Raw genomic sequence first — 19,324 nt, forward strand, 5'->3', positions numbered from 1 at the left:
TTTAACAAATTCTAAAAGTTTTTTGTGGCTCCAGCTAACTTTGAGATGCTTCAAAAAAAAAAACTTGAGACATCTTAGATATTAACTTAACTAGGATTATTTAATATATTAAGTTAAATACAATGAGTCATAATTCTAGTAATTACAAACAAGTCTCTTTATCAATTCAGATGTTTAACCATGCCTTTTAAGTCTTTTGTGTCGTTACAGACTGTTAAACTGTTGTTACAAAGGTGCTTCATCTTTAAGAAAATTCATCAAAAGCCAATAAAAACAGTGGGTTACAACAGTCCCATGTCAGATAATGGCTATGTGAGGATTCCAGCGCATACCCTCAGCCCTCTGGACACAAAAACAAATGGCTGTCCTGCCCCTGGGGCCCCTAGATTAGTGTTCAGAGACTTTTACTCCCTGATAGGCAGGGTCAACGCCCCTACTCAGTCTGGAAGTAGTTTCAGAAGACGGACCATCGCCCCTCTGCAACCCCAGAAGATTATGGGAGTAAAATCTCTGAGGGGAGAGTGAGACAGGAGGGAAGGGCGCAAGGCACAGCCATTTAAGGAATGATACAGCAATTTAACACCAAAATAGTGGGAGATTCAACTCCCAGTTGGCCTTGAGGTTCGAGAGGTTTGACTTCTAACAGACCTTGAGCTTCATTATGTGCTCATTGTAACAGTGTGATAAATAACATGCCCGCAGGTGCCATGACAGTCCCAAGGCTAACTGCAAAAGGCCAAAGAATGGGCTGTGGCCCAATTCCTGGGAATCCCAGCCTCTTCCCCAGGGTAGTTGGAAAGGTCCCACCTGTAGGCGTGTGAAACTACTGAGCTCATAAAAACTGGCAACACCAGGCCTCGCGCCCTTTTTTCACTTCCCCCTCTTTGGAGACAGCCTGCATTGTCTGTGGAGTGTGTATCTACTTATACTTTAACCTGAGCAACCAATTCCCGTACCTCTTTCCTTGCCTTTCTCTTGCCTTACACTCCATGCAGTGTGTATCTCTCTAAATAAATCTACCTTTACTCAACTGTGGCTTGCACTTGAATTCTTTCCTGGGGGAAGCCAAGGACCCACACTTGGTGGGGCACCTCTCAGGGGTTCAACCAAGACCTGGGACACAGCCCTCCTCACGCCCCACATCCATTTTCCTGCATCAGAGCCAGTGGGGCCCACAACGTTGGGTCCCAAGTCAACAGGCACCCCATGCAAATGAGACTGGGATAGCATATATTACGCTAAGAGAGTGACGGCCTGGGCGGCCACAGGGAGGAACCTCCCCGCCAGCCTTGCGGATTGGCCCTTGCAGCCGCGATGTCAGGAGCCCAGAGCGCGAAACACTGGCAGGATGGCAGGGCGAGAAGCTAGGGCGGAGCCTGGCGTCCCCTCTCGCGTCCGGCCGCGCCCGTCAGCTGAGCTGCGGAGAGACAACCGGCCGCTGCCGCCTCTGCTAGCTGTCCCTGCGGAGCGCCAGCCCCGGTGGAGCCGGCCTCACTGCGCTCGGCCCTGGCGCGTCCCTAGTTTCAACCCCGACGCGGGGTCGCAGGGCCCGCGCCTGCGCAGCGCGGGAGGGGCGCGGACCGGGACCCTCGAGCCAGCGCGTGCGCGGACCGAGCACTGGGCGGGGGGTGGGCGCCGGGGTGAGCCTTTGGGGGCCGCAGCCCCACTGAGGCGGCGGCCCGGGGGCAAGAGAAGCACGGGCCGACTGCGCCCGGCTGGGCCATGGCGTTCTTAGCCGGGCCGCGCCTGCTGGACTGGTCCAGCTCGCCGTCGCACCTGCAGTTCAACAAGTTCGTACTGACCGGCTACCGGCCCGCCAGTAGCGGCTCCGGCTGCCTGCGTAGCCTCTTCTACATGCACAACGAGCTGGGCAACATCTACACGCACGGTGAGCTGCGCCCCGCATCCCACATCTGCTGCAGCCCTGCCTGGGCCGCAGGCTGAGGAGAGCCCCAGCGCCGAGGTCCTGGGCTGCCCGGGCCCTGGCACAGCCAGGAGCCGCAGTGACAAAGCTGCCATTGTCCGGGATTGCGCTGCTTGCTTCCGCTTCCCCGGCGGGGGACCCCGTGGCAGGCGAGGGAAGCAGAGTGGGAGACCTATTCCTCTTAATCCCTCTGAGCCCTGGACAGAAGGAGCTTGGTGTCCGGCCCCTTCGTAATCCCTGCATTCTGAGCACCCTCTTCCTCCCAACACCCGTCCCGGAGATAGGTGTTGACTTTGGCAAGAAGGGGCCCAGGAGAAGCCAGGCCCAGGCTGCCCTGCCGCCCCTGCCTGGAGCAGGCCAGGCACGGGGCTCCACCTGGTGGCAACTTCTTCCTGCCCTAGCAGGCGCCGGGCCCCTCCTCCACGCCCTGCGGAAGGTGTGGTGACACAGCCCTGCCTGTCGTTGGCGTGTCCCGTGGTGATAAAGGGATCCTGGGCGCGCTGGGCCCAGAATTGGTACCTGCCTCCTTGGGGACATGCCAGGAGTGGGCAGCCCACAGCCTCAGCCTGCTGTTAGCCTTTGACCCCTGTGAGGGCAATGCCAGAGTGCCAGCAGGAAGGGGTACAAATGGCCCTGGAGGCCTGGGTTGGGAGAAACGGAGCTCTGGGAAAAGGTGCCTGGGGAAGAGACAAACAAGGTCCCTTTAGCCTCCTCCCCTGTCTGGCCTCACTCCTCTCTGGAACACCAATAGGCCCACAGCCTCCATTTGTCTGGTCACTTAAGGGGAGGAGAGGACATACGGGTTGGGAGGAGCAAGCTAAGTGGTCCTGGGTTCTGGTATCATCGCCCACATGTCTTGTTCTGAACTCAGCTTGAAGTCTCGCCTCCTGGCTCCTGCGGACACATGGAGGCCAGGTTGGGGGGTTGGAGCACCCTGCTTTCTGGGGAGGGGGCATGGCTGGGAGGGTGAGAGCAGCATGGGAGTCAGGCTGCCTGGGCTGTGTCCTCCTTCCATTGCTTACTTGCTGGGGTCACCTGGGGGCATTTCCTCACCTGTAAAGTGGGGATAAAATGGTCTCTACTTCCCAGAACTACTGTGAGCTCTGCTAAATAAAGTTACTGAAAGCCCAGGGCCTGCCAACCAACAGCCTTGCCAGGGCCTGTCTTGCTTTCATTCCTCTCATGTTATCTCTAGACTGTGGACTCATTGAGGACATGACTTGTCCTCAATGCTGAAGCTGTCTGATGGAAAACTGTCTCCCTCCCCCAGGGCTGGCCCTGCTGGGCTTCCTGGTGCTGCTGCCCATGACCATGCCCTGGGGTCAGCTGGGCAAGGATGGCTGGCTGGGGGGCACACACTGTGTGGCCTGCCTGGCACCCCCTGCTGGCTCTGTGCTCTATCACCTCTTCATGTGCCACAAAGGGGGCAGCCCTGTGTACACCCGGCTCCTTGCTCTGGATATGTGTGGGGTCTGCCTCGTCAACACTCTCGGTGAGCCAAGGGATGGGGTGGGGGTGGGAGGCTCGAAGGACGGGAGCTGGGGGTTCGGGTAAACTCACATGAGCCTTAGAAAGGGCAGGTATCGATTAAACTGAAAGGAAAAAAAAGGGGGGCAAGTGGCCCCCAGACTGATGTGCCCTCTCCTGCCTCTCTCCTCTGTGCAGGGGCCCTGCCCATCATCCACTGCACCCTGGCCTGCAGGCCCTGGCTGCGCCCAGCTGCCCTGGTAGGCTACACCGTGTTGTCGGGTGTGACTGGCTGGCGGGCCCTCACCGCCCCTTCCACTGGTGCCCGGCTCCGCGCCTTTGGCTGGCAGGCTGGTGCCCGCCTCCTGGTGTTTGGGGCCCGGGGAATGGGGCTGGGCTCGGGGGCTCCAGGCTCCCTCCTCTGCTACCTGCGCATGGATGCACTGGCACTACTCGGGGGCCTGGTGAACGTGGCCCGCCTGCCGGAGCGCTGGGGACCTGGCCGCTTCGACTACTGGGGTAACTCACACCAGATCATGCACCTGCTCAGCGTGGGCTCCATCCTCCAGCTGCATGCTGGCGTCGTGCCTGACCTGCTCTGGGCCGCCCACCACGCCTGCCCCCTGGATTGAGTCACCTCCTGCCTGCCATGCGGGCCGGCCCAGTCTTCCAGGGCCAAGAGCACCATGCTTCCCTCCTCCTGCTGCTCTGCGAGGGCCTGGCTCCCTGGATGCTTCCAGCAAACAGGACTTCCCAACAGGGATCCCTCATCTGTTTACCCATTCTTGCCTGTGGACTAGCCTCTTCTCCTCCTCACACCTTAGATTTCCAGCTTCCTTTCTCTGGGCCTCAGTTTACCCTCTGTGAGTTGGGATCCTGCCAGCCCAGAGCCATCACCCCCCCGGCCCCTCCTGGGACCCTCAGATAAGGTACCTCATGGGTCCCTGGCCCAGCGTCTGGCCCATGCTTCATGCCCTCTGTCTTTCGGCCAGCATACCAGCCCTCCCAGCAGCCCAAGGCTTGCCTCCCTCTTCTCCCTTCTGCCCAGAGACTGTGGAGTGAGGGGTCTGGGCAACAGGACTAGCCTCTTATCTCAGGATCGAGGGGCAGGAGGGCGGCTGCTGATGCTTTTTCCAGGCAACTGGCACAGAGACACAGAGAGCTGAGTGGCCCTGGACCCAGGCCCTGCTGAGCTAAGGGCCCACCCTCCTCTTTGACAGCTTGACCTGCCTACCAGGGACATACCTGCTCAAGAAATCTCTGCTCCACACCATGTGGGGCTCCCAGCTCCAGTCTGTGGGCCTGGGGCTGGGGGGCTTGCAGGAGAGCTCAGCCTCAACCCATCCCCAGGGGCCTCAGATCCTGGGCGATGTCAATAAAAGGGGCAGGAAGTGCTGGTTGCCATGCAAGTGAGCTGGGGTGCTCCCGAGATTCAAATACCTTTTATTAGACATGGCCAGGCAGAAGGGACCCACTTTCCAGAGGGACCCCAACCTCCAGGAAGATGGAGGGGAGGAGCTAAAAGGTTAAAAGTGCCGAGCTTGAGCCCACAGGCTCAGGCTGGGCCCAGTGAATCCTCAAACAGGCTGAGGAGGTTCCGAGGCTCAAAGGAGGGGAAGGTGCCCCGAGGGGGCTCTGAGTCAATGTCACTTAGATCCAGAGCATCCCTGGGGCAGGAGGGAGAAAAGAGAGAAGTGACTCCCAAGATCTGAGAGCTGCCCTCCCACCCCCAGGACCGTGGGTCCGCTCACCTCAGCGTGTACCTGCTCCGGGGGGCAGGGGAGCCACTGCAGGGGGTGGAGGTGCTCCCGGAGGCCCTAGCCAGGATGGCCTCTGGAGAGAGCGCGGGCCTACACAGGATGAGCAAGACCAGCAAGGTGTCGGGGGTAGGCTGGAGTGGGTAGGGAGGGCCTGGAGAGGAGGCCACAGCTGGGTGGGAGCAGCAAGACTAGCCCTGTCCCCGGGGTGGGAGGCCATGTCTCAGACAATGGAAGTGTGGTGTATTTTCAAAGAAGCACTTTGACAACTTCTAAAGTCCACCTGACCACACTCAGAGGCCCTTTTTGAAATACATGGGCTCTGCCTGAACTGGCTTTGAAATGACCTTGTAGTAAATGAAGCTTCTCTGGCACTTCAAGTCTGCTCTGAAGTGTACCCCTGGTGATGGGGTAACATTTCATAAGGAAGGAGGTAATGGTGTAATCCCTCCTGAGAACTGTCAGCCCCTAGCGTGTGGTTTTCCTTTGCAGTAGTTTCTTAATTACAGCCTCTTGCTTGGCCACCAGGCACCTGGGACTAAGGAATTCCTCCCAGCGCAGGGCTTGCCAGGCTCTGGGGGCTTTGTCCTGGGAGAGGAAGGATAATGCCTTGTCCTTGTGTACTGGCAGCCTCTACGGGGGCGGGGGCTGCACTGCCTGCCTTTCCCAGCAGGACCATGGCTCCCTAGCATGGCAGCGCCCCAAGTGTGAGGTTGCCAGCCCCGCTGGACTCTGTACAGCCCCCGCCCCATTCATTGAGCTGAGAAGGAACAGCTGCACCACCCCCAGCCTTGGTTCCCTTCCTGGGGTTTGACGGGGGCCAGGATTGTGGGAGGTGTCCCGCTTCACCACTAATACCCCTGGGCTTCTGGCTGGGCCTCAAGTGTGGGGTTTGGCCCCCAATGACAGCCCCCCCACAGCCGTCTGTCCCGAGCTCTCACCCACCCTGTGCTGTCATCATCCCAGTTGCTGGAGAGGCTGCTGTCCAGGAGGAGGCTGCAGCGTGGCGAGCCAGGCGGGGTGGCCGGCGGACCAGGGGGCTGCAGCCAGCTGGAAGGGTGAGCCAGCCCATGCCAGAGCCAGCACAGCAGGGCCAGCAGGGCCTGTGGGGACAGGGGCATGAGGGAGGCTGGGCAGACCCTGGGGCCAGACAGCAGAGCAGGACTGCCCATCCCCTTCACCAGCCTACCTGCCACAGGGCCCACCCTCGACTGAGGGCTTCGGCAGCCATGTACCACAGGACGCTCCAGGGCCGCGGCTGCCTGAGCATGGGCAGGGCCAACAGGGCCTCGGCCGTGGCCCGCAGCTTGGGGTCAGGTTCCAGCATCATGGTGAGGACAGAACGCAGCTCAGAAGACAGGCCTATCCATGGAGCAGGGCCACATTAGGAGTGACAGGCCCTCGAGCCCCATGGTTCCCCACTGGCAGCCATTCTCTACAATGTGTCCCCCACTCACCAGCAGTGAACTCCGGGGGCAGGTAGCCCTGGCGCAGCTGCTGCCAGCCCTCCCCGCCATGCGGCAGCTCCATGTTGCATGCCACTTCCAAGATGGTGAGGCCCAGACTGGGAGGCACAGGGACAGAGAAGGGTACGGTTGGCCTTGAGACATAGAATCCAGAGCCCTAGGCTGCCCCCAGGAAGAGAGTGGGAAAGGGCTTCTGTCTTCTGCCATGAGCCGGTGAGGTGGGGAAGCGGGGGCTGGGGGCCCTGAGAAGGTCTCTTCAGGGCTAAGGACAGGGACCACATCATGGAGCATGGACCACTGTAGTGAGTCCTCCTAGCACCCTCATCACCACCACCACCACCACCACAGGACTGGCACTCTGGTGGCTGTGGTTAACAGTGATGCTCTCATCATTCATTCTGTTGACATGATTGGATACATTCGAGGCAGAGCAGTGGTTACCAGAGTAGACTGTGGAACCCAGCGCCTGGTCCAGTCCCAGCTTCACCACCTGCTAGCTGTGGACTTGGGGAAAGTCTCTTAATCTGCTGTGCCCATTCCTTGTCAATGAAGTAATAATAGTCCCTCCCATGGAGGTGTGGTAAGGACATGGGTGAATCCCATAAACTGGTTCCAGAGGGTTCATTGCTTAGACAGCCTAACCCTTCAGAGCCCCCTAGACTAGGGGGCGGGACCTTGACCCCCTTGGGGATGTGTCTCCTGTCCTGAGGCCAGGTCTTCATGCCTTGGGGCTAGGATGGTGTTCACCCTGCTGACCACACCCCCAGCCACCAGGGCAGGCCTCCCACATCCCCACCCTTACCTGAACACGTCGGCCGCTGTCCCATAAGAGCCTTGAAGCAGCTCAGGGGCCATGTAGCGGGGGTCTCCTTCCTGGGCCTCGCTAGCTTCGGATGCACCCAACTCCACCAGCAGCCCAAAGTCACCCAGCTTGCAGCGGCCCCGGGGCCCCAGGAAGATGTTGGCGGGCTTGACATCAAGGTGGACCAGGCCCTGGCCATGTAGGTGGGCCAGGGCGAGCAGGGTGTCCCGCAGGTAACCCCAGACCTGGGCCTCAGGCAGGCCGGCCCCCCAGGCCTCACAGTGCTGCTGCAGGCTGGGCCCGCACAGCTCTGTCTGCAGGTACAGGAGGCCGCCCTCCTCCCAGGCTTGCTCCAGCCGCACGCAGCGCGGGTGCTGCCCCACCTTCTCATGGCCGCCAACCTCAGCCAGCTTGCGGGCCCGGTCCTTGTGGCCCCGGAATGGTGACATGGAACGCTTCACTGCATAGAGCCGGCCATCCTCCTTGGAGCGCACCTGGAAGGGAAGGGGCACAACCATTTAGGAGGACAGTCTGGCAGATTCAGTCTGGCAGTGTGGCGTCTGCCCTAGAGAGACCCCTGTGAGTGCAAGAGCGAAGCTGGACAAACCTCCACCCCAGGTGCTGGTTTGCTGGAGCCTGAGAGAGGGCGAACCTCTAAGTACTGACTTGGGAAGGTGGCTAGGATGCATTAAGTGAAAAAAGCTGGCTACAGAACAATACAGGCCATCTGATCTGCTGAGTAGCATATAAAATGGGTTCTTCTCTACATGGTCAACTCCAGAGATGTACGGAGAAAGGTCCGGAAGGACGAACCACCTGAGAATCACCATGGTTTTCTCCAGGAAGGAGAGCTGATCTAGGGGCCTGTTTGTACTTTTTAACAACAGAATTGTCTTCATAGAATCCTTGTGTAAGGAAAATGACCGTTTTAAAGAAAACATACATGATTGGAAAATATATTTTAAGAAACAAAAGGTGGCATGGAGGGCGTCGCCTGAGCGCTCGCTGGCTGGGGGCGGTGGCGGCGGGTGTGTGCCTGCACTGGGAGGGGCGTTGGCTCGGGGTGGGCAGAGCTCGCCAAAAACCCCAGCGTGGCTGGCACGGGGCGGGAGGAGATGGCAGCCCGGAGCAACCACAAGGCGTGCCAGGCTCTGGACAAAGGGAGAGTGTGTCCTGAGGGGGCCTCAGAGGGGCCTGTGGAGGGAGTGGTATGAGAAAGCAGCCAAATCAAGCACTAAGGGGAGCCTGTCAGCCCACGAGAGGAGGGCTTGCAGGGGAGGGGAGGGAAACAGGCTGCTCAAGACACTAGCCCATCCCGGCCAGGGAAATGGGGGTGAGGAGGGGGGACCCCCAGACAGGTGTGGGGAGCTGTTACCTGACTCACCTTGAAGACCTCTCCGTAAGAGCCATGGCCCAAGCGGCCAAGCCTGTGGAAACTCTGCTGGAAGAAGGACTCTGGCCGGCTCGGGTCATACACGGGGCTCTGCAGGGGCTCGGAGGTTTTCCCTCGGAAGGACACCCGCCGGGGCTGGGGCTGGTGCCAGCCCGGGGTCCGAGGAGGGAAGAGGCGGCTGACAGGGATGCTACCCTTGGCGGGGGGCCGGGGCGGGAGGCTCCGACTGAGCCCCCCAGGCCTCTTGAGGGAGAAGCCAGGTTCTGCATGGCGGAAGTAGGCTGGGACTGGGACCGGGGTGCCACTCAGGGGTGGCGGGGTGCCCTCTGTGGGCACAGGCATGTCCAGCACAGGAGCCCCTGAGGGGCAGAGTACAGAACAGTATGTCACTCAAACAGCACCTGGTCCTGTGGCCCCAAAGAGGCTGCAGAAGAGAGCCACGCCTACTCCAGACCCACGCTCTGCTTTAGACATGGAGGCCGTGGGCCCACCAGTACCTGTGGGGAAAAGGTATACAAATGTCTGCTTGCCTGCACCCAGTCGCCTGCACCTTGGAGGTTAGAGAAACATAAACTGGAAACCACAGGGTCATGTCCTGGAGGCCCCCATGGTCCAGCAGAGGTTAAAGCAAGGCAAATTCTGGAGCCAGACCACCTGTGTACGCATCCCAGACCTTGCTAGGCCTTAAAATATGCAACCTCTTCCAAGACTGTCTGGTGGAAATATTAACATAGGCTCACTATCCCTTATCTCCAGTTTAAAATTTTAAAATTCTGAATTCCAAAAGTTTCTTTCTTGCTTTCTTTTTCCATAGTTTAGACTAAAACTCATTTAGTGGAGTTCCACTTCCAGCTCCATAGTGTAGAGGCTAAATCCCAGCTGAGTGTAGCAGAGAGGCTGGTTTCCCTCCTTTCACCAGCTCCTACTCCTAGGGCAGAAGTTCTAACTCAGCTCCAGCAGGCTGGCAATACTAGAGCCCAACTGCTAAAGTCCCAGCTCATTCCTAAGGAGAAGGCTCCACACTGGGAGAGGCAAGCCAGCAAGGCCAGAGGCTACTGCCTTCTTTATAAGGCAGCAGTGACATTCAGAGACAGGTGCCACTATCCTTGCCCCCAGCTCCAGAGTTGTGGCTCAGAGACTCTGCCCAGGGGAGAGGTAGGTCATAAAACAGAGAGCACCAAAGCTCTCTCTGCAAAAAAACTGACTTTATTAGAAGCACAGTGTGCTCATGCAACCTAATAACAAAAAAACAAGCCACCCAATCCAAAAATGGGCAGAAGACCTAAACAAGCAACTCTCCAATAAAGACACACAAATGGCCAATAGGCACATGAAAAAAATGCTCAATATTGCTAATTATCAGAGAAATGCAAATCAAAACTATAATGAGGTATCACCTTACACCAGTCAGAATGGCCATCATTCAAAAGTCCACAAACAATAAATGTTGGACAGGCTGTGGAGAAAAGGGAACCTTCCAACAGTGTTGGTGGGAATGTAGTTTGGTGCAGCCATTATGGAAAACAGCATGGAGATCCCTCAAAAGACTAAAAATAGACTTACCATATGATCCAGCAATCCCACTCCTGGGCATATATCCAGAGGGAAACTTAATTGAAAAAGATACATGTGTCCCAATGTGCACAGCAGCAGCATTTACAATAGCCAAGACACGGAAACAACCTAAATGTCTATCGACAGATGATTGGATAAAGAAGTTGTGGTATATTTATACAATGGAATAATACTCAGCAATAAAAAATTAATAAAATAATGCCATTTGCAGCAACATGGATGGACCTAGAGAATGTCATTCTAAGTGAAGTAAGCTAGAAAGAGAAAGAAAAATACTATATGATATCACTTATATGTGGAATCTTAAAAAAAAAAAAGACAGACAAACTTATTTACAAAACAGAAACAGACTCATGGACATAGAAAACAAACTTATGGTTACCAGTGGGGGAAGGGGGTGGGAAGGGATAAATTGAGAGTTGGATATTTGCAGATACTAACTAATATATATAAAATAGATAAACAAGTTTATGCTATATAGCACAGGGGACTATATTCAATATCTTATAGTAACATGATTAAAAAGAATATGAAAATGAATATATGTATATTCCTATATGACTGAAATATTCTGCTGTACACCAGAAATTGATACAACATTGTAAACTAACTATACTTCAATAAATATATACTGAAAAAAAAAAAAAGAAAAGAACAGAAGCACATTTTGGGAAGTTCAAGCCTAAAGGCACTCTCAAAATCAATGGAGGTTTTGGTAGTAAGCAAATAGGAGGCTAGGACCTTCATTAGTGCTACAAGCTGAACCATAGGCCAGCTAGTTTACCAGAGACAAATGGGGAAAGAGATAGCTAAGAAGGGCTTTCCTGGGGTCAGAACAAACCTTAAACACTGAACTCAAAAGCTACCCCTTTAAAGCCCAAATTTGACTGGATCAATCCATGGAACAATTGATGTTCCAGGGTATTGTCAAAAATATTAGAGCAACCAGCCAGCAATAAGTGGAGCCTAACAGCTAGGTATGATTGGAGAAAAGACAAAGAGAGCCCCCACCCACCCTAAAACCACTGGCGTCCCAGGGTGGCTGTATACATGCCCAAGGCTGGGCCCTCTGAGGAGCAAAGCCAAAGGCTTCACACTGCAGGGAAAAGAGACAGCACTACAATGGTCCAGCCAGGCACCAAACAAACAAGCAAACAACAATCCCAAGCCCTCGGGGGTGGAGTGAGGAACCAGTATCTGCAATTGCTACAACATATTATCTAAAATGTCCATTTTTCAACAACAACAGGAAATTACAAGATAGGCAAAGACACAGGAAAGGGTGACCCACACACAGGGAATAAAACAGGCAGCAGAAACTGCCTGTAGGAAAGACCAGATGTCAGATTTAACAGACAAAGATTTCAAACTAGCCTCTATAAATACGTTCAAAGAACTAAAGGCAACTACACTTGAAGAAGTAAAGGAAACACGATGACAACATCTCACCAAATAGAGTATCAATAATGAGATAGAAATTACAAAAGAACCAAATGCAGAGTTGGAAAGTGCAATAACTGAAATGAAAAAAAAAAAATTCACTGGAGGTGTTCAACAGTAGATTTGAATTGGCAGAAGAAATAATTAGTGAACTTGAAGATAGATTGATAAAGAGTATCCAACCTGAAGAATAGATGAAGAAAAGGAAACCAAGCCTCAGAGAAATGTAGGACAGCATTAAGTGAACCAGTGTATGCATGATAGGTACATTAGAAGAGAAGAGAAGGAGCAGGGAAAATATGGATTAAAACTTCCGAAATGTGATTTAAAAAATAATAATAATATAGCTAAAAAGCTCAATGAACTTCAAGTAATATAAACGTAGAGATCCACACACAGACACACCACATTTAAAGTGCTGAAAGCCAAAAGCAAGGGGAAAATCTTGAAAGCAGCAACAGAAAAACAACTCATCACTTGGAACCATAAAATTAACAGCTGACTTCTCAAAAGAAGTAATGGAGGTCAGAACGAAGTGGAATGACATATTCAAGCATTAGGGGTGAAATTTTGTCAACTAAGAATCCTACATCCTACAAAACTATCTTCCGAATATAAAGGCAAAAAAGAGGTATTCCCAGATAAACAAAACAGAAATAATTCATTGTTAGGAGACCTGCTTTACAAGAAAAACTAAGGAAGTTCTTCAGGCTGAAAGCATGTGATCCCCAACAGTAATTCAGATCCACATAAAAAAAAGAGAGCCCCAATAAAGGCAATGATGTTGTATATGTAGTTTAAAAGACCGTACAAATTCATTATTTTTTCTCCTTTCTTCTTTTAGCTGATTTAAAAGCAAATTTATAAAACTATGTAATTGTATTGTTGGCATGTAATATATGGAAATGTAATATACTTGCAAATAACAGCACAAAGAAGGTGTGTGGGAACAATACTAGAGAATGATACCACATAGTAACTCAAACCCACAGGAACAAGTGGAGAGAACCAGAAGAGGTAAATAAGGAGGTGAACATAATAAAAAAAATTAAAAAATTTTAAAATGAAAAACACTAAAAGAAAAAGTAGAAAAAGAATAAATAAAGGTCAATGTAGCAAACGTTATACACATACACTTGCTTTTCTTTCTTCCCTTAGCTTCTTTAAGAAATTAAAGATGACCTAAATAAATGGAAAGACATTATGGTTCATAGATCCAAAGACAATATAGATAAAACGGCAACACTGTCCAATTGATTAATTGGTCTACAGATTCAGCACAATCCCTATCAAAATCCTAGAGAACTTCTTTGCAGAAATTGACAAACTGGTCCTAAAAATCATATGAAAATTCACAAGACCCAAAATAGTCAAAACAATCAAAACAAAGTTAGAGGACTCACACTTCCCGATTTCAAAAGTTACTACAAAACTACAGTAATCAAAACAGTGTGGTACTCACATAAGGATAGACATGAAGATCAATGGAACAGAACTGAGAGTTCAGAAATAAACCCTCACATTTATAGTCAATTGATTTTGACAAGGATGCCAAAACAATTCAGTAGCAAACAAACAAACAAACAAACTGCCTTCTTAAATGGAGCTGGGGCAACTAGATATCCACATGCAAAATGTTTTTAGTAGAAAAATCTGATCTGGCCCATTCTTCCCTCTAAGTGTGAATATTCATATAATTCTTGACAGAAATATTAATGTTTTTGATTATGGGGTGATGCCCCAGACCCATGAATGGGTGGTGTTACATATAAATGTTAACATGCACCTTACTAGCTTTCTAAAATCTGAGACATTTTGAATTCTGAAACACACCTGCTTCAGGGTTTTGTGGACCTGTAATACTGACCTCATGGAAGGCTTAGCCTAGTGTCTGGGGTATAGATCCTGCAATAACTGTTATAAGCAATGCTCTGAATAGTAATTGAAAGAATACACAAAATACAACGGTCCCATGGGTGTAAGTGACTTGTGTTGGAGCAGAGAGGGCTACTGTGTTGCTATAATGTTATAATTGAAAGAAAAACAGAGAGAAAAAGGGAGAGGACTCCAATTCTGAGAGGAAGCCACAGTGTTATCAAAAGATTCACTCAGCAGGGGATGAGTCAGTAACTGAAACAGGAGGGGGCAGTCACTTGCCATCTGAAGTGACTCTAGTGCCTAGGAGAGTGAGGGATGAGGGGAGGGACCCCCACAAGGGCCTATATGGAAGACTCACCCTACATCCTATGGGGACCCTTCCTCTGCCTCCATCCACCTCAGGAAACCCATCCCAGAGTTTCTCAAAGTGAACCAGGGAGTCAGGTTACCCTAGGGTACTGGTTAAAAGTACAGCCTCCAAGTCCAGGCCCAGCACATTCAGGGACATTGGGCACCTGCATCTTAAACCAATTCTCAGACCATTCCAATGTCACTACGTTGTAGCACCGCAGGCGTGACCAAAAAGCTTAGGGGGTGGGATAGGGGAGGTAGAAGAAGCAGGGACTCCCGGTGAATCCAGGGTAGCCCTGAACAGAGACTAGGCTGGGATAACTTTTTCAGCCTTCAGGGGCCTCACCCTCTCACTGGGCTGGACACATCTGCTGACCACGGTCTACTGCACTAGACTGTGAGTTCCTCCTGGGCAGGGCCACAGCTGATTCACCTTCGTGGGCGTGGGGAAACCCTGGTGAGCAGAGTTGAGCAAACCAGCTGTCACGGGGGAGGAACTGCAGATGGAAGGGTCGGTGGGGCTTTTCCTGGGGACGAACGCGTAAAGGGGGAGCAGTCGCTGGGCGAAGGGGCTTCCGGAAGACGGGTGATAGGGAGGCGGGAGGAGGAGGAGGGCAGGGGCAAGTCACCCGGGAGCCAGTAGAGGGGAAGTGGGCGGGGCCGCCCGGGGCAAGGCTGACCCAGGGAGGGTTTATCAGAGGGGCGGGGCCGGACCCAGCCGGACAGTGAGACGTGGGGCTGTTGGGATGAGAAAGGGGGCTGGAGTGGGTGATGGGGGAGACAGATCCGGGGAAGGGCTGTCAGAGGGCGAGGGGTTGCCGGGGAGGGAGGTAGAAAGGAGAAGGAGGCAGTCCCGCCCTAGAAGCGTCAGGGCCAGGTATGGGCTCACCTGGGGCGGGTGGGTGGGGCGCAGCTCAGCGAGGTCCCAGATTCCGGGTCGGCAGAGGGCGCGGGAGCCCTCAGAGCGGTCAGGCGGTCCGGGGTCTATGGTCGACGGCTCCCCACGCCCGGGCGGGAGGACTATCTGAAGGGGGAACGGCCCGTGAACGCGCGCGGAACCGACTCGCGCCAAAAATTCCAAACCGGACTCGAAGCCCCGCCCAGGAACGCCTCTTACCCCACCGCCTCCCCGATGTAGCCTATCAGAGATGGTCACCCTGCTGGGGCTCTGCCCTGACGTCCCTGCGTGCGCGTAGCCGATCCCGCCCCGTGGGCTCAGCGGCCGAGCGCGCTCACTGCGCAAGCGCCAGCCTCCTGGGCGCTGGCTGGGGGCGGAGGTCTGTGCAGCATGGCTTTCAGGCTGAGGCGGCACTTGGGCCCCTCCGGCTGGGTTTTGAGGACTCCGATGGACCTCCGGACCTCGACCGACCTCCAGACTCTGGCCCTGGCACCCACAGCCCTCTGGGCTGGCTCAGTTTCTGCATCTATAAAAGGAACCGGTCACTGCGTTTCGCCCCTGAGGTGTAGCCCCAAGAAGCGGTCACTTGGGGCTGAACAGGAAGTCCGGCGGCCTCCGGGGTCCCCTGGCGTCCCTGCGAGGTGGCGTGCCCAGGCCTCACTGGCTCCCTCATGCCTGCCGTGTACTGCACTGGGGAAGCGGTGGGGAATGCCACACAGACATCCCCCACCCCACCCCCGGAACGCGCGGCTTCGTGAAGTAGAAAATTCTGCCTCTGACGGGAAGCCTCCTGCTTCCAGGCCTCAGACCTCCAGGCAGCCCTTCTCATCCTTTGGATTTGAAACAAGCTCCACTCAAACCTCCCTTAGCCCCTTCCTGGCTGAACGACCTTGGAAACGCACTGGGCCTTTCTGAGCTTCGGATTAGTCTTTCTCTCTGGTAAAAATGGAGCTGATGACGCTTCCCTCAGGGAACTGGAGGTTCAAATAGGATGATCCCCTTAAAGTTCTTAGCAGGGGGGCCGGCGCAGAGCAAGCGCTGATTCCTAACAGTAGGCTGGGGTTTGCTTCTTCCTTCACCAGAGGGGACCTTTTTATCCATTTAACAGGATCTAGATGGGTCATGCTTTTAGGCCACCATCCCTAGAATGCTCCCCATCTCATCACATCTCCTTTCCCCCCTTATTTTCATATAGCATTTATCTCTATCTGAAATTCTGTCTTTATCGGTTTACTCATTGACCACCTGCCCCCACAAGTTGCTGAAAGGTCATGGACTGCAGGGCTCCCAGCCAACTGTGCTGCTGACACCTTCAGCAAACACTCCACTGCATGGACCAGCACTAGAGGCATCCTGGGTTAGGTCCAAGACCCAGAACTTCTCTGGGGGCTACAGCCCACCTCCATCCTCCCTTCCTTTGCATTAGCATATCTGGCAGCCACAGCCCCTGTCACTCAGGCTGAATCCTTGTTAAAGACCCCAGGTTTGCCCCAGGAAACCCCAGGGAGCAAGCACACCCCTTTCCAGCTGCCATCCCCTCTGCCAGCCACATCTCCAGGAGTCCTGGACTCAGGTCCTCTTCCAACTGTCCATTCTTGAAAGTCTAATTCATAATGACTTTAAAATTGTTCTAGTTGAAAAATATACTTCCAATGGACATTTCACTGTATAGAAGGGCTATAATATAAAATTAAGTACAGATACCAGGTAAGGGCTTGGGCTATGGAGTCAGGGAATTTAGCGCTCCAACCCTGCTCTGCCACACAGAATCTCTGCAATCAGAGGCAAATTGTTTTATGTCTCTGGGCCTGTATTTTCCACATTTATAAAATGGGGATGATAATAGTAGTTCCGATCTCCTTGGGTATATGAACACTAAATGAGAAAAGGACATGGTCAAGCATGCAGTAGGAACTTACTCATTGTTTAATCATAAAAGTAACACTCCCTCAAGTGTATAGTGTTTTGCAGTTTTCAAAAAAGCTGCCTGGGCCAAAAGGAGGCCCCTGGAGGACACTTGGAGCCAGGACCCCTGCACCCACCTGGGGGTCAAAAGGTTTGAGACCAAAACGCTTGGCTGGTGCTCCATCCAGGAGGAAGCCTCCCAAACTCTGCCCAGGCATGGGATTCCCCAGGTCCTGCAGGCAGGTCCACGTGAGAGCCAGCTTGAACCGGGCGCCCCCGTGCGACCTGTCTCCGAAACAGCACCTTGGGCCGGAGGAGACTCTCCCTGAAGATGCATTCACTACTCACTAGCAAAACCCCTCCAGGAATGGGGCCGCAAAATTGGAATAATGTGACTTTAGAAAGGCAAGGAAAAGACAAGAGTGGCCACAAGTGCGAACGTGGCTACGCTAACAGGAAAGAAGAGATTGCAGTGGGCGCTTCTGGGCAGCTGGCTGTGTTCTATTTCTTGACCTCTGTGCCAGATGCATGGGTGCTTTATACGTATTTGTTATATTGTACATTCCTGTCTCATGCAGGCTCTTGTTTGGATGCTATTTTTCACACTGCCACAAGGTTTTGGTTTTGTTTGTTTGTTTTTAAAATAAACTGACAGGTGGGTGGGGAGAGGGAGCTAATAGAAGTCAGCTTTGCACAGCACAAGTGCCTGGGGGTGACTGAGGTGTCCCCGAGGTGCCTGATGCAGGGATCTAGGCTGAAGAGCTGCCAGATAGAGGGCTGGGGTGTGACTTGAGGGGCCTTTAGCACAGCTGCGTGTTCAGAAGATGCCTGACCTGCAGGCCCCTGGCCTTCCCAGATTCCCACCCTAGCAGGTGCTGCTGCTGTGAGCAGCTGGCTGGGAGCCCACTGACCCAGGCTGTGCTATTTTAGATAATGCCCTTCTTGAGCCTCCGTCTTGGACTTTCAGCACCCCCGCTGTCTCTTTGCCCTGGGATCCCAACTCCGGCCCCTCAAAGTTGCTTCTCTATTCAGAGGCTAAGCCATGTCCCCTCACACCTGAGAGCTAAGGGTAGGCCAGGCCCTGGCTCCATCAGAGACCCTCTCGACCCCTAAGCTGTTCATATACTCTCAGGCTGGCCCTGCCAGGGCAAGGCTGGGGGTGAACTGAGGAAACTGGTCTTGCTGGGGGCGGAGGTGGTGACATTACAGGGACCAGGGGTGCCCAACTAGGCCGGGCCCTTGTCCCAGGCAGTCAGCTGGCCCAAGGCCCCAGATTGGTTGGCATTTTCCATAAGCCCATGCCAGCACCCAGGCAGTCTGGCAGTGGTAGCTGGCGCTGGCTTTCCCTTTGGCAGGGGCCAAGCAGGCGCGCAGCCGGTACCTCCTGCATGGTCCCTCCTGGTCTCCCCGCCTGCCTCCTCCTGGGCCAAACTTTCCTGGCAGCCTGCAGGGTGGGCTGTATGTCTGTGTCTGGGTCTGTGCAGGGGGTCCTCAGCCATCCCAGGTCTGAAGCAGACCCCTTGGACCCAGACTGGCATGGAGTGGGCAGACAGCAAAGTGGTGTCTGGGATAATAGGTCTGCTGCTGCCAGAAGCGTGTGGATGAACCGAGTGGAGGGTTGTGGACTCGAGCCTGTGAATTGCCTGGCTTCAAGTCCCAGCTCCGCTGCTCAGTTGTACAACCTGGGCCAAGTCCCTTCTCTTCTCTGCCTCTGTTTCCCCACCTGTAAAATGGGGTAAGAAGTAGCTCCCGACTTTATTTTTTTTATTTGAGATATTTTTATTTATTTTTTAACTGAAGTGTAGTCAGTTTACAACATTGTATTAATTTCTGATATACAGCATAGTGATTCAGTTATACACATACATACTTTTCATATTCTTTTTCATTACAGGCCATTACAAGATATTGAGTATAGTTTCCTATGCTATACTGTAGGACCTTGTTTATTTCCCCCACTCCATTTTTAAAAATTATTTATTTTTTAAATTTTATTTTTTATTGAAGTATAGTTGATTTACAATGTTAGTTTCAGGTGTACAGCAAAGCAATTCATTTATACATATATATATTTTTTTAGATTCTCTTCCATTATAGCTTATTACAAGAGATTAAATATAGTTCCCTATACAGTAGGTTTTTGTTATCTGTTTCATATATAGTATTGTGTATCTGTTAATCCCAAACTCCTAATTTATCCCTCCCCCCCCTTTTATTTTTATTTATTTATTTCTAAAATAGAGGTACTGGGGATTGAACCTGGGACCTTGTGCATGCTGAGCACATGCTCTATCACTGACTTCTACCCACTTCCTTCCCCTACTATAGAGGCAAGCAGATAGACTCAGGGAAGTGGGATTCCTACTCAAGCTCCTCAGCCCAGTAGAGCTGGTATTTGAACCCAGTCTGAACCCAAATCCAGTGCCCAGGTTACTGATCACTGGCCACTCAGCTGCCCTCCATGAGCA

The 19,324-nt window shown here is 53.0% G+C and overlaps 2 protein-coding genes across 5 annotated transcripts; one reads left to right on the top strand and one right to left on the bottom strand.

Annotated features, from left to right (window-relative positions):
• Nucleotides 1–1,298: 1,298 nt before the first annotated feature.
• PAQR4 (progestin and adipoQ receptor family member 4) lies at nucleotides 1,299–8,390 on the top strand. The gene is made up of 3 exons (XM_010992573.3): nucleotides 1,299–1,888; nucleotides 3,195–3,416; nucleotides 3,590–8,390. The coding sequence occupies exons 1-3, from the start codon at nucleotides 1,723–1,725 to the stop codon at nucleotides 4,021–4,023; spliced, it is 822 nt and encodes a 273-aa protein (XP_010990875.3). The 5' UTR covers nucleotides 1,299–1,722; the 3' UTR covers nucleotides 4,024–8,390.
• On the bottom strand, nucleotides 4,815–14,618 carry PKMYT1 (protein kinase, membrane associated tyrosine/threonine 1). 4 transcript variants are annotated; one of them, XM_064478374.1, is made up of 8 exons: nucleotides 14,400–14,618; nucleotides 8,792–9,168; nucleotides 7,417–7,910; nucleotides 6,606–6,712; nucleotides 6,338–6,510; nucleotides 6,094–6,251; nucleotides 5,143–5,241; nucleotides 4,815–5,058 (listed from the first exon to the last, which is right to left on the bottom strand). In XM_064478374.1, the coding sequence occupies exons 2-8, from the start codon at nucleotides 9,149–9,151 to the stop codon at nucleotides 4,947–4,949; spliced, it is 1,503 nt and encodes a 500-aa protein (XP_064334444.1). In that variant the 5' UTR covers nucleotides 9,152–9,168; nucleotides 14,400–14,618; the 3' UTR covers nucleotides 4,815–4,946. The 4 variants fall into 4 exon arrangements, with proteins under 4 accessions (XP_064334444.1, XP_064334442.1, XP_031303538.1 ...); XM_064478372.1 differs by having other exon boundaries at nucleotides 8,792–9,306; nucleotides 14,400–14,617; XM_031447678.2 differs by having other exon boundaries at nucleotides 8,801–9,306; nucleotides 14,400–14,610.
• Nucleotides 14,619–19,324: the final 4,706 nt, after the last annotated feature.

The sequence above is a fragment of the Camelus dromedarius genome, chromosome 24, assembly GCF_036321535.1.
Source record: "Camelus dromedarius isolate mCamDro1 chromosome 24, mCamDro1.pat, whole genome shotgun sequence".
Taxonomy (NCBI): Eukaryota; Metazoa; Chordata; class Mammalia; order Artiodactyla; family Camelidae; genus Camelus; species Camelus dromedarius.